The sequence below is a fragment of the Nansenia antarctica genome (genome assembly GCF_963989245.1).
Source record: "Nansenia antarctica genome assembly, chromosome: 17".
Taxonomy (NCBI): Eukaryota; Metazoa; Chordata; class Actinopteri; order Argentiniformes; family Microstomatidae; genus Nansenia; species Nansenia antarctica.
This window is the reverse complement of record NC_137687.1, coordinates 2,684,879-2,700,023: the sequence shown is the minus strand read 5'-3', so window position 1 is coordinate 2,700,023 and position 15,145 is coordinate 2,684,879. Positions and strand designations below refer to the sequence as shown.

Below are 15,145 nucleotides of genomic sequence, written 5' to 3'. Positions count from 1 at the left end.
TGCACCTGGGCCAGAGGGACATCGGCCTCCCCAGCCAGCTCACCACCAAGACCCAGAGGTGACGAGAGAGAGAGGGCGGAGGGAGGGGGGGATAGTAATTTAAAGGCAATATTAAAAAGATGGGTTTTTAGTCTTGACTTGAACATAATTATTTGCTGAGGTTGCATCTCTAATATAAACTGGCAGTGCATTCCACAATCTGGGTGCATAAAATGAGAATGCAGCCTCACCAAATCTCTTCTTTTGTACATGTGGTACACAGAGAAAGCCAGCGTCAGAAGACCAATCTAGCTTCAATAATGATCTTGAAGCTACTGTCACTAACTCCCCACCCCCAAACCTCATGGTTCGTTCAATTAAAACAAGACACAAGATAAACAGTTCAGGGGGTACACTAACCAGCATACCGTGACGTTAGAATTATAAGGTTCTATCTCAATTTTTGTCAAAATTGAGTTTTTTACATAATCTGATCCATTAGGTGTTTATTAATGCATGTGTGGTGTTGAGTTAGTAATTCATAAAATACAAAGGTTCCATCTCATAAAACATAATGGAATGTAAAAACTTTGACGCTTAATATCTCTGAACTGCCCTAAACGGAGATAGAACCTTATCATTCTAAACGGAGATAGAACCTTATCATTCTAAACGGAGATAGAACCTTATCATTCTAAACGGAGATAGAACCTTATCATTCTAAACAGAGATAGAACCTTATCATTCTAAACGGAGATAGAACCTTATCATTCTAAACGGAGATAGAACCTTATCATTCTAAACGGAGATAGAACCTTATCATTCTAAACAGAGATAGAACCTTATCATTCTAAACGGAGATAGAACCTTATCATTCTAAACGGAGATAGAACCTTATCATTCTAAACGGAGATAGAACCTTATCATTCTAAACGGAGATAGAACCTTATCATTCTAAACGGAGATAGAACCTTATCATTCTAAACGGAGATAGAACCTTATCATTCTAAACTCACGGCAAGATAAACAGTTCAGGGGGTACACTAACCAGCATACGACACAGCCACTTCATTATCACCTCACCATGCCTCACCAACATCAAAGGGCCTCCCTAGGCTCTGACGTCAGGTATGGAGCACTACAGACTTTGAGTTTTCCGCTTTCGCTAGGCTAGGGGAGGGAGGGGGGAGAAAGAGAGAGGGGGGGGGGGGAGTCAGAGACAGAGAGGGGGGGAGGGGGGGGAAAAGAGAGGGGGGGGAGTCAGAGACAGAGAGGGGGGGAGGGGAAGAGAGAGAGAGAGAGAGAGGGGGGGGAGAGAGAGAGAGGGAGAGGGAGAGAGAGAGAGAGGGGGGGGAGGGAGCGAGAGGGGGGGAGAGAGGGAGCGAGAGGGGGGAGAGAGAGAGGGGGGGGGGAGAGAGAGAGGGAGGGAGAGAGTGTCTGTGTCACTCTGGATTTATATTTACATTTACATTAACATACATTTACATTTTACTTTTGGCATTTAGCAGATGCCTTTGCCCAAAGCGACTTATACATTTGACTAAATAAGTGAGTCATCTGTCTACACCAGTCATAGCAGGAGAAAATAATCTATGCTCAGGCCAGGGACCATTATTATTATTATGACACAGGGGAAACAGTACAGGGGGTAGTAGATGTCTCAGGAGAAACAGTACAGGGGGGTAGTAGATGTCTCAGGAGGGACAGTACAGGGGGGTAGTAGATGTCTCAGGAGAAACAGTACAGGGGGTAGTAGATGTCTCAGGAGAAACAGTACAGGGGGTAGTAGATGTCTCAGGAGGGACAGTACAGGGGGGTAGTAGATGTCTCAGGAGGGACAGGACAGGGAGGTAGTAGATGTCTCAGGAGAAACAGTACAGGGAGGTAGTAGATGTCTCAGGAGGGACAGTACAGGGTGGTAGTAGATGTCTCAGGAGGGACAGTACAGGGGGGTAGTAGATGTCTCAGGAAGGACAGTACAGGGGGGTAGTAGATGTCTCAGGAAGGACAGTACAGGGAGGTAGTAGATGTCTCAGGAGAAACAGTACAGGGAGGTAGTAGATGTCTCAGGAGGGACAGTACAGGGGGGTAGTAGATGTCTCAGGAAGGACAGTACAGGGGGGTAGTAGATGTCTCAGGAGGGACAGTACAGGGGGGTAGTAGATGTCTCAGGAGGGACAGTACAGGGTGGTAGTAGATGTCTCAGGAGGGACCGTACAGGGGGGTAGTAGATGTCTCAGGAGGGACAGTTAAGGTGTAGCCTAAAGAGATGGGTCTTCAGTAACTAGTGGAAGTTGTGGAGTGATTCATGACTGGCTTGTTTACGATGCTCAGAGGCACAGAGGCACTGTGGTAGATGATTGCAAAGCAGTGAGCAGCAGCAGTACCTTCATGATCTCTCTCTCAGTGATTTCAGAGCATCTAAGTACATTTTCTGTCACACAGACCGATTATCTTTCAATAACTGACTGTCTTGTGTTGGAGTCATGAAGTCGTTTTTGCGGTCTAGCCAAAGTCATTTTTGAATCGAACAAACTATATTTCTCTCGAGCGTAGCTTTAGCGTACAGTAGTTCAACTTCTCAGTACAATTTTCTGTCTCATCTTTCGGTCATCTTTCAGTAAACTGACATATCATGTTGTTGGACAAAGTCGTTTTTTAGTTTGACAAACTGTATTTCTTTCAAGCGTAGCTTTAGTGTACAAGTAGTTAAACTTCAAGTGAAGTAATTGATAGTCATTAATAAACACCTTTTCAGTAGTAGCTTCCCCAACACTGTTCGTAGCGAATCGACTTTGTGACAGGGATGTCACATCGATATCCATGTAGCATTCAGCCACTGGCGGACTCAGGGGGGGGGCGACCGCCCCTCCTGGTGCCCCCACGGTTGAAAAACATCTGTCTTAAGTGCCCTTTTGTGTGGCAAAAATGAGAGGACGTGCCCTTTTGGTGCCCCTCCAATGGTCTAAACTTGACCATGTGCCCCCACAGTTGAAAAACGTCTCACTAAAGTGCCCTTTTGAGTGGAGAAATTAGAGGACGTGCCCTATTGATGCCCTTCCAATGGTCTAAACTTGACCATGTGCACTGATGGGGTCCCATGTTGTGCAGTAGGTGCCCTTTTTTTCTTTTCGCCCCCCCTGCCCTTCAAACAGCCTGACGCTCCGTGCACACCGCGGACCGTGACCCACCGTTCTGGCGCAACCTGGTGGGATGGACTTGACGTACTTCAACGTGCGATGCAGATGCAAAGCTCTACTCGTGTTGCTAGCGAAGTTTCCCACAGAAGTGGGGAAAAAAACGTCAGATCAGATATATAAACGGGTTATTTTGATAAACTGGACACATTTTGTGAATATATATGGTTACTTTCTCGCCTGAAAACATATAAAAACTTCATAAAATGACATATTAACACTTGTAGAGCCAAATTACAGATTTTAGCCAATGGCGGCCAAAATGGAGGATTTAAAATCTGAGGCGAGAGCTCTGGGCAAGAAACTACTTCCGGTTTACTTCCAGTTGTTTTGACGGATCCAACGCAACGCAAAAAGCTGACATTTTTTGACTGATTGCCGCACCCTGACGGTCAAGAAACGCAATGCAGAGCAAGGCAACTGATCAACGCAACGGCCCCATTGACTTCCGGTGCAACGCAATGGCCCTGTGTGCACGCAGCTTTAGTCCACCACTGCATTCAGCTGTTCACTAGACTGTTAGAGAGAAGAAAACACCCACAATGCAATGTTGTCTCAGCCCCCAGCCACCCACAAGGCATTATCTCATTATCTCTGACATGAACATGGATTGTTTTTATATCACTATTTGCACATCTGGTTAGATGCTAAACTGCCTTTCGTTGTCTGGTGCTTGTTGTACTCGGCAATGACAATAAAGTTGAACGTAATCTAATCTAATCATCACAGACGACATGGACATTCATTGGCTGAGCGGAAAAGCCCACTCAACAGTGTTTTTGGAACAGTTGTTTTGTGGGGAGTCTTTACTCAACGACAAGATTAGATTAGATTAGATTCGACTTTATTGTCATTGCAGAGTACAAGTACCACAGACAACGAAATACAGTTTAGCGGCTAACCCGAAAGTGCACAGAGTGATGAGAGTAATTGTGTCCCAGGGTGGGGGTGTGGGGGGGTATAATCTAGACAATTTGATGGCAGCTACTAGATTGAAATCAAGTGCAACACTGAAACACAACTGTGAACATTTCAAACCTGCAAACTGCGACACTTTAAATGAATGTGCAATAACACTATGTGCAATATGACAACCCTCGGGTACATAAGGTTCAGAGATAGGAAATGTTAGGATATGTATAGCATAGCATAGAGTACAGCACAGTGTTTTATTTGTATAGTATAGTATAGTGGATAGTGTACATAGCTTTTATTTATGTAAACCAGCTCTTTTCCCTTCTTGTTTTTAGTTTTTTTTTCCTAGCACCAGGGGAGCCCCCCCTCCCAAATGTCGTTGTTTGGTACCTGTACTATATCAATGACAATAAAGACCATTCCATAAACACAAAGAACTCAAACCTAAGACCTAAGACTTTCCAGACTTTCCATAGTTTCACACATCTCTGATTATGTTTGTGTATTATCACTTATTATTATTATATCACATGTTAATATTATACTTATTAATATTATATCACATGTTAATATTATACTTATTAATATTATTATCACAGGTTAATATTATACTTATTAATATTATTATCACAGGTTAATATTATACTTATTAATATTATTATCACAGGTTAATATTATACTTATTAATATTATTATCACAGGTTAATATTATACTTATTAATATTATTATCACAGGTTAATATTACACTTATTAATATTATTATCACAGGTTAATATTATACTTATTAATATTATTATCACAGGTTAATATTATACTTATTAATATTATTATCACAGGTTAATATTATACTTATTAATATTATTATCACAGGTTAATATTACACTTATTATCACAGGTTAATATAACACTTATTAATATTATATCACAGGTTAATATTACACTTATTATCACATGTTAATATTATACTTATTAATATTGTATCACAGGTTAATATTAAACTTATTAATATTATAATATTATACTTATTAATATTATAATATTATACTTATTAATATTATAATATTATACTTATTAATATTATAATATTATACTTATTAATATTATAATATTATACTTATTAATATTATATCACAGGTTAATATTATACTTATTAATATTATTATCACATAATATTACCACAACTGAAGATGTGTCGTACTGGTGGCACCACGTGATCATTGCCAAATTCCACTCCACCCAAGAGGACATCTCCAACTCCACTCAATTTTAACAACCAGTCCTATTAAGAATCCATTATACTTATTAATATTATTATCACAGATTAATATTATACTTATTAATATTATTATCACAGGTTAATATTATACTTATTAATATTATTATCACAGGTTAATATTATACTTATTAATATTATTATCACAGGTTAATACTACACTTATTAATATTATTATCACAGGTTAATATTATACTTATTAATATTATTATCACAGGTTAATACTATACTTATTAATATTATTATCACAGGTTAATATTATACTTATTAATATTATTATCACAGGTTAATATTATACTTATTAATATTATTATCACAGGTTAATATTATACTTATTATCACATGTTAATATTACACTTATTAATATTATTATCACAGGTTAATATTATACTTATTAATATTATTATCACAGGTTAATATTACACTTATTAATATTATTATCACAGGTTAATATTATACTTATTAATATTATTATCACAGGTTAATATTATACTTATGATCACATGTTAATATTACACTTATTATCACAGGTTAATATTACACTTATTAATATTATATCACAGGTTAATATTACACTTATTATCACATGTTAATATTATACTTATTAATATTGTATCACAGGTTAATATTATACTTATTAATATTATAATATTATACTTATTAATATTATATCACAGGTTAATATTATACTTATTAATATTATAATATTATACTTAGTGTACTGTAGTTTCACCTGCCAGCTTGCACTTCATCAAACTATGGTGTGCTTTTTCTCACTTTTTTCTAACAACTATCTCTGTATATTACCAACAGAAACATATTGGCTCTGAGGTACCGTAGGGTATTAGGACATGGTTGACAGAGCAGAGCCTGATAGGCTGCTAAAGTGATTCAGTGAGATGCAGAGAGATCCGTACGGGGCTTGTGACAGATCAATACATCACAGCGGTGGATTTATACTGTTTATACTGTACTCTACAAATGTCCTCAGCACCCGAACTAGAGGGGCTTATCTGTGTGTGTGTGTGTGTGTGTGTGTGTGCGCCTGTGTGTGTGTGTGTGTGTGTGTGCGCGCCTGTGTGTGTGTGTGTGTGTGTGTGTGTGTGTGTGTGTGTGTGCGCCTGTGTGTGTGTGTGTGTGTGTGTGTGTGTGTGCGCCTGTGTGTGTGTGTGTGTGTGTGTGTGTGTGTGTATGTGTGCGTGTGCATGCGTGCATCCATGCATGCCCGTGTGTGTGCACATGTGCGTGCGTGACCATGCCTGTTCCCGTGCGCGTGCCCGTGTGTGTGTGCCCGTGTCCGTGTGTGTGCCCGTGTGTGTGTGTGTGTGTGTGTGTGTGTGCAGGTTCAAAGCCAAGCTGTGGCTGTGTGAGTCCCACCCCCTGTCCCTGGCAGAACAGGTGGCCCCCATCATCGACCTCATGGCCATCTCCAACACGCTGTTCGCCAAGCTGAGGGACTTCATCAACCTGCGCCTACCGCCTGGCTTCCCTGTCAAGATAGGTAAGGAGGGAGGAGGGAGGAGGGTGGGAGGAGGAGGAGGGAGGAGGAGGGAGGAGGGAGGGAGGAGGGAGGGAGGAGGAGGGAGGAGGGAGGAGGGAGGAGGAGGGAGGAGGGAGGAGGGAGGGAGGAGGAGGGAGGAGGGAGGGAGGAGGAGGGAGGAGGAGGGAGGAGGACAAGATAGGTAAGGAGGGAGGAGGGAGGGAGGAGGAGGGAGGAGCAGGACGGGTGGCGTGTACTTACTGACGACCTCTCCCCGTCTGTCTGTCTCTTTGTCTGTCCGTCCGTCTGTCCGTCTCTCCTCAGAGATCCCCATCTACCACATCCTGAACGCCAGGATCACCTTCGGCAACCTGAACGGCTGTGAGGAGGGGGGGGGCGGCCCGGGGGAGGTGGTGGGGGTGGGGGAGGGGGGGGGTGAGCGGCAGAGGGACAGTCCCGGGACGGAGACCCCCTCCCCGGGGAGCGACTCCTCCAGCGTCTCCAGCTCCAGCTCCACCAGTGAGACACAACACACCCCTCTATGACACACCCACACCCACCGTGACACACACAGCAGACGCCCAGTAAACAAAGAGTCCAAGAAGAGACGTCCTCAGGGAAGCCTCAGGGAATGTGGGTCCAGATGACCCAGTCTTTCTAGGACGTCCAGATGTAGTCTTTCTAGGACGTCCAGATGACGTCTTTAGGACGTCTTTAAGACGATTCTGTAGTCCATAAGACGTCCTAAAGACGTCACCTGTCCTGGATGTCCTAGAAAGACGTCATCTGAACCCACATTCCGGCTTCCCTGAGGACGTCTTTTGGACTCTTTGTTTACTGGGGGGGGGGGGGGGGGAGGCTGGCGGAGGTAGAAATCGGAGGATGGGTTCATTGTCATGCATGGAACGCAGTAGGGAATTGTATCAGGCATACGTTGTTAGTTCATTTCTGATTCCGTTCCATGACGAGCCCGTCCTCCGATTTCTACCTCCGCCAGCCTCCCTTGACACACAACCACACTGTGTATAAACTGTCATAACACATCTTTTTTTATTATCATTATCGTTTAAGCTTTATTTTGGACTTTATGACTGAGACCAGAGTCTCGTTTACAGCATAGCTTGGCGTTACTGACGTTCACATTTGAATTATTTAGCAGACGCTTTTATCCAAAGCGACTTACAGTAAGTACATTTTAGTCTAAAGTAAGTGCACCGACTACACACTCCATCAGTCATCATAACAGGAACCTTTCATAAGAACACGTACCGTCAGCTGTTTGAGTGCTGGAGAAAGGAAGAAGGAAGGAAGTCCTCTGTGGCTCAGTTGGTAGTGGAGCGTTGGGCTAACAAGGTTGGGTTGTGGGTTCGATTCCCACTGGGACCATATATACTGAAAAATGTATGCCACTCGCTGCAATGTAAGTCGCTTTGGATACAAATGTTTTGATATATTATTATAAATAATAAAACACTGAAAAATACTAAAATATACAGGGTTATTATATCATAGCAGCAGGGGAGGGAGTAAAGTGGGGGAGTGGAGGTAGAGTCAGTTGGCGGGGAGGGGAGGGGAGGAGAAGTCGTGGGCGGGGGGGGGGGGGGGTGGTAGTGGTAGGCAGCACTCGAGTTGAGGGGGGATGGCATCCCCCCTGAAATAAAAACAGTCAAAATCATCCCCCTTCTAAAACTGCCATCCCCCCTTTCCATCCCTTATGTCATTTTATCAATGAACGTGGGATTACTGCTATTTCAACATTTCGTTTTTTGCACATATTGAGTAAAATACTGTGGGCGAGGGGGGGGGCACGCACACATGCAATGACATTTTTACCAAGTTACTGACGCTGAAGTCACTAACGATGTGGAGAGGCTAAAATTCTCCCCATATGATAAAATCCACCATCGCCCCTTGACTTTCTTTTAAAACTTGAGTACTGGTGGTAGGGGGAAGCGACGGCTGCAAGCTCACAGCCTGTGGGACTGGGGGGCCCAATCTGATCCATTAGGTGTTTATTAATGCCTCTGTGGTGTTATTTTTAAAATGTTGACATTTTTCAGTTAATAATTAATAAAAAGGTTCCATCTCACAAAACGTACGGCGGCGACGCCCGTGGGACTGTGGGCCGTTTCCACTGCTCCCTCCTCCCTCCCTCTTCACGGCTTCGTTTGGTGCAGCTGTCACACCAGGTGACACCGCCAGACAGCGGCGCACCTGTAGGGGTTAGCGAGGATCAGAGGTGACGCGCCACCATCTCCTCAGCTGCCTGAGGGGACAAACAGACGCTTAGTGTGCTTAGCTTAGCTCGCTGACAGGATGACTGAGTGGGTGTGTGGTGTGTGTGACCGTGTTAGGTCCTTAAAGTGATGTTGACACCAAGAAGCGGGGGGGTCGGGTGTCAAGTCACTCTGCCTCACCCCTCCTTGCCTCCACTGTCCCCCCTCCCCCCCCCCTCCCCAACCCTGATGTTTATGAGAGAGATTATTATCCCCGGCATCAACCCCGGTCTGCCAAGAGATTTATCTCATTTGTCTCTCCTTGTCAAGGCTGTCGTCCCATCGTGGTTGTTTGGGAGATCAGGCTAAACCACGGAGGTGTCATCAGAGATATATAACAGAGTTCTCTTCTAACCTCCGGTCCTGCATCCAGACAGCAACTGGTTTTACATGCCGTGGGGCGGCTGTGACGCAGGAGGTAGAGCCGCTGTCTAATGATCGCAAGGTTGGCAGATCGGCGGTTCGAGCCCCGGCTGGTCACATGTCGAAGTGTCCTTGGGCAAGACACTGAACCCCAAATTGCTCCCAGTGAGCGGGCCGGTGCCTTGCATGGTAGCTTGCCGCCATTGGTGTGTGAATGTGTGTGTGAATGTGTGAATGAGAGGCCGTTGTAAAGCACTTTGGATAAAGGCGCTATCTAAGTGCAGTCCATTTACTCCTTCGTTCCAGCCCAGCACTAACATACCTAATCATATATAATAATATAATGGGGGGGGCGGCGGCTGAGGCTCAGGAGGTAGAGCCGGCGTCTAATCGATCGGCGATCACAAGGTTGGCAGATCGGTGGTTGGTTGGATCGAACCCCGGCTGGCCACATGTCGAGGTGTCCTTGGGCAAGACACTGAACCCCAAATTAGAGGCCGTGTGTAGAAGTGGGAGAGTTGGCAGTCCTGATGTTAGAGTGACAGGATGCTTCTCCTGAGTGTACAAGCGCAACCGTGTCCCAGGAATACAGATCAGAGCTACTACTGTGTGTACCATGTGTGTGTGTGTGTGTGTGTGTGTGTGTGTGTATGTGTGTGTGTGTGTGTGTGTGTGTGTGAAGCCCTGTTCTAGAGTCTTGGTTTAACGATCACTATACACCAGAGAAAGACTTTTCTGATGACCATAACACGTTCGCCTGTTCATCTCGTGTGTGTGTGTGTGTGTGTGTGTGTGCGCGTGGGGGTGTCTCCCTGCAGCGTCGTGTCGCGGAGGTGAGATCCCCCCGTGTGTGTTCGAGCCCCCCCAGGGCTACAGCGTGCTGGGGGGCAACCAGAGGGACTGCGTGAGGGACGAGGAGGAGGACCTGTTGCAGTTCGCCATCCAGCAGAGTCTTCTAGAAGCCGGCTCCGAGTTCGACCAGGTCAGTTCTAGAATCTACCGTTAAAGATCAACTGCCAAAGAGTTCCAGAACACCCACCACCACCACCCAGTGTTCCAAGTGTTTTATGTGTCGTCTACCTAGCAACAACACTCTGATTGGCTACTTGTAAATGACCCCACCCATGGCTGTTCTAGTGTTAACACGCCAGGCTGGTGGAGGTAGAAATCAGAGTATAATGGTGTTAATTCAAGTCGTTCCCGATTCCCGACGCATTACAATGAGCCCGTCCTCCGATTTCTACCTCCACCTGCCTCACATACGGCACTTAACAATCCTTCATTTTTCATTGACATGGAAATTCGTCTTGCGTGGGATTTTTCGAAAATCGGATTTTGAAACACAGCATGGCCGTACTAAAGCATTATCTTCTTAAACCAGACAGCTGCTGCCTGTTGTGTTTAGCCGAAGCTAATTTCAGAAAGCGTTAATAAGCAATCACACACAGAAGCAGAGGAACAGGGGGACAGGTACTTTGGTTGCCATGCTGTATCACAACAACCACAATGCACCGCGAGTAGCCTATACTGTATATAGACAGCACCCGAGTTGAGGGCGGATGAGGGGCCCCCCTGAAATAAAAACGGTCAAAAACATCCCCCTTCTAAAATTGTCATCCCCCCCCTTATGTCATTTTTATCAATGAACGTGGTATTAAAAACATATTTTTGCACTAATTGTCCTCTGCATTTGACCCTAACTATGTAAGAGAAGTGTTGCCATGGTAGCCTAGGGACCGACTCCAATTCTGAGGTGCCTTGGTCAAGAGCAATGACAGGAGAATCTGACACCTAACATCCATAACATGCATGTTGTTTTAGGAGTATAATAATTATCTTTATGCTTTAATAATAATAATCAAAAGGGTACACAGTTGGTCTCCCACCCTCTGCGCCATCCACCATCCCCCCTGATTTCTTTTTTCAACTTGAGTACTGTATGGAGATGTATATGTTACGGTACATGTGGGAATACGGTACATGTGGGAAAACTAGGGTTAGGGTTAGGTGCTACGTCGACTTGGTACATGCTGGCATGTCTAACCCTAACCCTAACCTTAACCCTAACCCTAACCCTAACCCTAGCACCTAACCCAACCCTAGTTTTCCCACATGTACCGTATTCCCACATGTACCGTAACATATACATTCCTCATGTTAGAGAGCGCCCTCTAGGATCCTTGTATGCAATTACAGCAGGTAAAAACCACCCTAATGCATTAAACAGTAATCCAATGTAATAATGAAATAATATATTAAAGAATGCAATGCAATAGATTGACATGTGAGACCTTATACAGTATGTATAGACCAATATACATTTGAGACCTTATATACAGTATAAATTTCGTTGTTTGGTACCTGTACTGTAGCAATGACAATAAAGTCCATTCATTCATTCATACAGTAGGTAGAATGGATAGAAAATAATGAATGTATAAAGGTATGGACACAACATTGCCGTCATCAAAATCACAACTACACCATTGCGTTGAAAATGTCTCTTTACGCAGCCCGCTCTTGCAAACGAGGCCGTCTCTCTGTCCACACACTGACTTCCTGTTTCTACTTCCTGTTTCCTGTTTAGGTGACGATCTGGGAGGCCCTGACCAATAGCAAGCCTGGCACACACACCCTGTCCTGTGACCCCAGTCGCCTCGAAAGGTCAGAGGAATGTTCACTACCACAGGGTTTCTAAATGGACCCCTACCCTGTACTGAGATGAAACAATGTGACCACTGGCAGACTCAAGGGGGGGCAGGGGGGGCGACCGCCCCTCCTGGTGCCCCCACAGTTGAAAAACGTCTCTCTTAAGTGCCCTTTTGAGTGGCAAAAATGCCCTTTTGAGTGACGAAAATGAGAGGATGTGCCCTATTGGTGCCCCTCCAATGGTCTAAATTTGACCATGTGCCCCCACAGTTGAAAAAACGTCACACTAAAGTGCCCTTTTGAGTGTCAAAATTAGAGGATGTGCCCTATTGGCTGCCCTTCCAATGGTCTAAACTTGACCATGTGCACTGATGGGGTCCCATGTTGTGCAGTAGGTGCCCTTCAAACAGCCTGAGTCCACCACTGAATGTGACCCTATGTGAAAGCAGCTGGTGAAACCGGGAACAAGTCTCCGACCGACAGGGACTTTTATTCTGAAAAATGTAAATACATTTCGGCGTTGTTGAAAATCAATGACACACGACTCGCCAAGTCAAGCCAAAATACTGCAATGCAATGGATTCGCTGAGTAATCCTCACTACTACCTACCGTATTTTCCGGACTATAAGTCGCTCCGGAGTATAAGTCGCATCAGTCAAAAAATGCGACATTAAGAGGAAAAACCATATATAAGTCGCACTTATTTAGAAATATATTTCACAAAATCCAAGACCAAGAACAGACATTTAATCTGGAAAGGCAAGTTTATTCAACTACACAATAGCACACAGAACAACAGGCTGAATAGAAGTCTGGTATGTTAACGTAACACATTAACAGTTATTCAGCAACACAATAGCATAAAGAACATACCTGGGAGGCTGAATAGGCTAAATGAACATAACAAGCCAGCGAGTCCAACAAGCAAGTTACCAGTAAGCAAGTTCACCAAGCTACCGTTTGCTTAGCTTCAACAAGTTAATGTTTTAGATAACTTCTTCAGGGGAAAAGGAGCAGCATATAGTTGTCACAAGCCCAGAGCGGCCCAGAGCGCCCTCTGTCGGTTGTAGACGGTAATGTTTACTCCTTGGTTCATGTCAGTCAGTATGAAATGATATGTATATATTGATATATAAGTCGCGCCTGACTATAAGTCGCAGGACCAGCCAAACTATGAAAAAAAGCGCGACTTATGGTCCGGAAAATACGGTAGTTAGTGTGTAGTAGAGTAGTGGGGATTACTCACCGGCTCACCGAATTGCATTGCAATATTTCGGCTTGACTAGCGAGTCGTCGTGTGTCATTTATTTTCAACAAAGCTGAAATGTATTAACTTTATCTTTTTGTTGAGAACATTTTGATTGGTTGGAGACTTGGTTCCCGGCCTCACCAGCTGCTATCACATATTGCTTTCCTGCGCTGCTGCTATTAGATCAAATCCTCTCAGGAAACAAACAAAACAGGGCTTTATTATTTACTCTCTCATGTCTTCGGTCTCTGTCTGTCAGCTCGTTGTTGTTGCTGTTTATCTGCTCCCGTACATCTGTTGTCCGCGTCGACTCTTGAATGTCTTTATTTCTTCTTCTTCTTTGTTGCCTGTTTGTTCGTTCGTTGTTGTCAAGGTGACCGGCTTATCCGCGACCTTACTCCTTCTGTTTTTCAAGCATTTGTTTTATCCTTACGACTATTACTACTTGTATTATAATTGTTCCTCTTTGGGTTCTAATTTAAATAAGAATACAAATCAAGTAAAATTAGTCCTTTGAAGAAGGGGGCGGGGGGTACCCTCTGTTTTTACTTTAGTCTTAGGAGGCTGGTGGGGGTAGAAATCGGAGGACTCGCTCATTGTAATGCATGGAACGGAATGAGGAATGTGGAATACATTTCTGCGTTGTTGAAAATCAATGACACACTCGCTAGTCAACTAACTACTAAATAATACAATTATGATTATATAATGATTGGAGCACTTTGAGCTGCAACGTTTGCAGAAAAAGTGCTATACAAATAAAACGTTATTATTATGATTATTATTATTATTATATTGCCTTTCAATGCCGCCCCCCCCTCCCTCCCTCCAGGACCCCCCAGCACAAGCCCTGCGCTCCCACCAGCCGGTGCGGCACCCCCACCAAGAAGCCCCCCCCCCCACCGCCGTGCCCCTACAACGAGCACCTCCGCCTGGCCATGGAGCTGTCGGCCCGTGAGCAGGTGGGGGCGGAGCTAAGGAGGCGCCAGGAGGAGGAGGAGCTTCAGAGGATCATCCGGCTGTCACTCATGGAGAAATAACAGGCTTTTATTGGCCAGATCGGGCCAGGGGGGCTCCGGGGGCGGGATTTAGGGGGTTTACCGTGTGTGTGTGTGAGAGAGAAAAGGAAAGCGAAGAGTAGGGGAGTCAGAGGGCATCCCTGCCATTACAGACTATGACAGCCCGTCCTGTTGCCCCCTGTCTTTTTACGGTGGTCGTACCATCACGTGGTTCGTACCCTGTGGTGCCCAGGGCAATGGGCCTGAGGAGCTACCGCCCGCCCTCTCTCTCTCTCTGGAGACGGCCTGTCCTGATTGGCTGGGCCCTTTTAACACCCAGAAGGCCGAAGGAAACAACGCTACATTGGCCGTGGGGAGTGGTGCTAGGGTGTACAGAATAATGTAGTGTGTGTGCGTGCGTGAGTGTGTGTGTGTGTGTGTGTTGTCGGAGTGTGTGTTTGCGGTGTGAGTGTGTCTGTCTGTGTGTGTGTGTGTGTGTGAGTATATATCGCTGTGTTTTTAAAGGGATTGCTTCATTTTCTTTGATTCGCACAAAAACCGAGACGTACGGTTGTTGTTTAGAGGGTGAAGGGACTCTTCATCAACCGTTAACGTCTCTACGTGACGTTTGAATTATAAGGTTCTATCTCCATTTTTGTCAAAATTTAGTTTTTTACATAATCTGATCCATTAGGTGTTTATTAATGCCTGTGTTATTTTTTTAAATGTTGACATTTTTGAGTTAGTAATTCATAAAATACAAA

The 15,145-nt window shown here is 44.4% G+C and overlaps 1 protein-coding gene across 1 annotated transcript; it reads left to right on the top strand.

The window, feature by feature from the left end:
• Positions 1–2: 2 nt before the first annotated feature.
• Positions 3–14,423, top strand: LOC308172774 (ankyrin repeat domain-containing protein 13B-like; the record flags this gene model as incomplete). Its single annotated transcript, XM_080547723.1, has 6 exons — positions 3–58; positions 6,709–6,866; positions 7,170–7,364; positions 10,303–10,466; positions 12,072–12,148; positions 14,216–14,423. Coding segments are annotated over 6 exons (858 nt in total), but the record flags the coding sequence as incomplete, so codon positions are not given.
• Between the last annotated feature and the right edge of the window lie 722 nt (positions 14,424–15,145).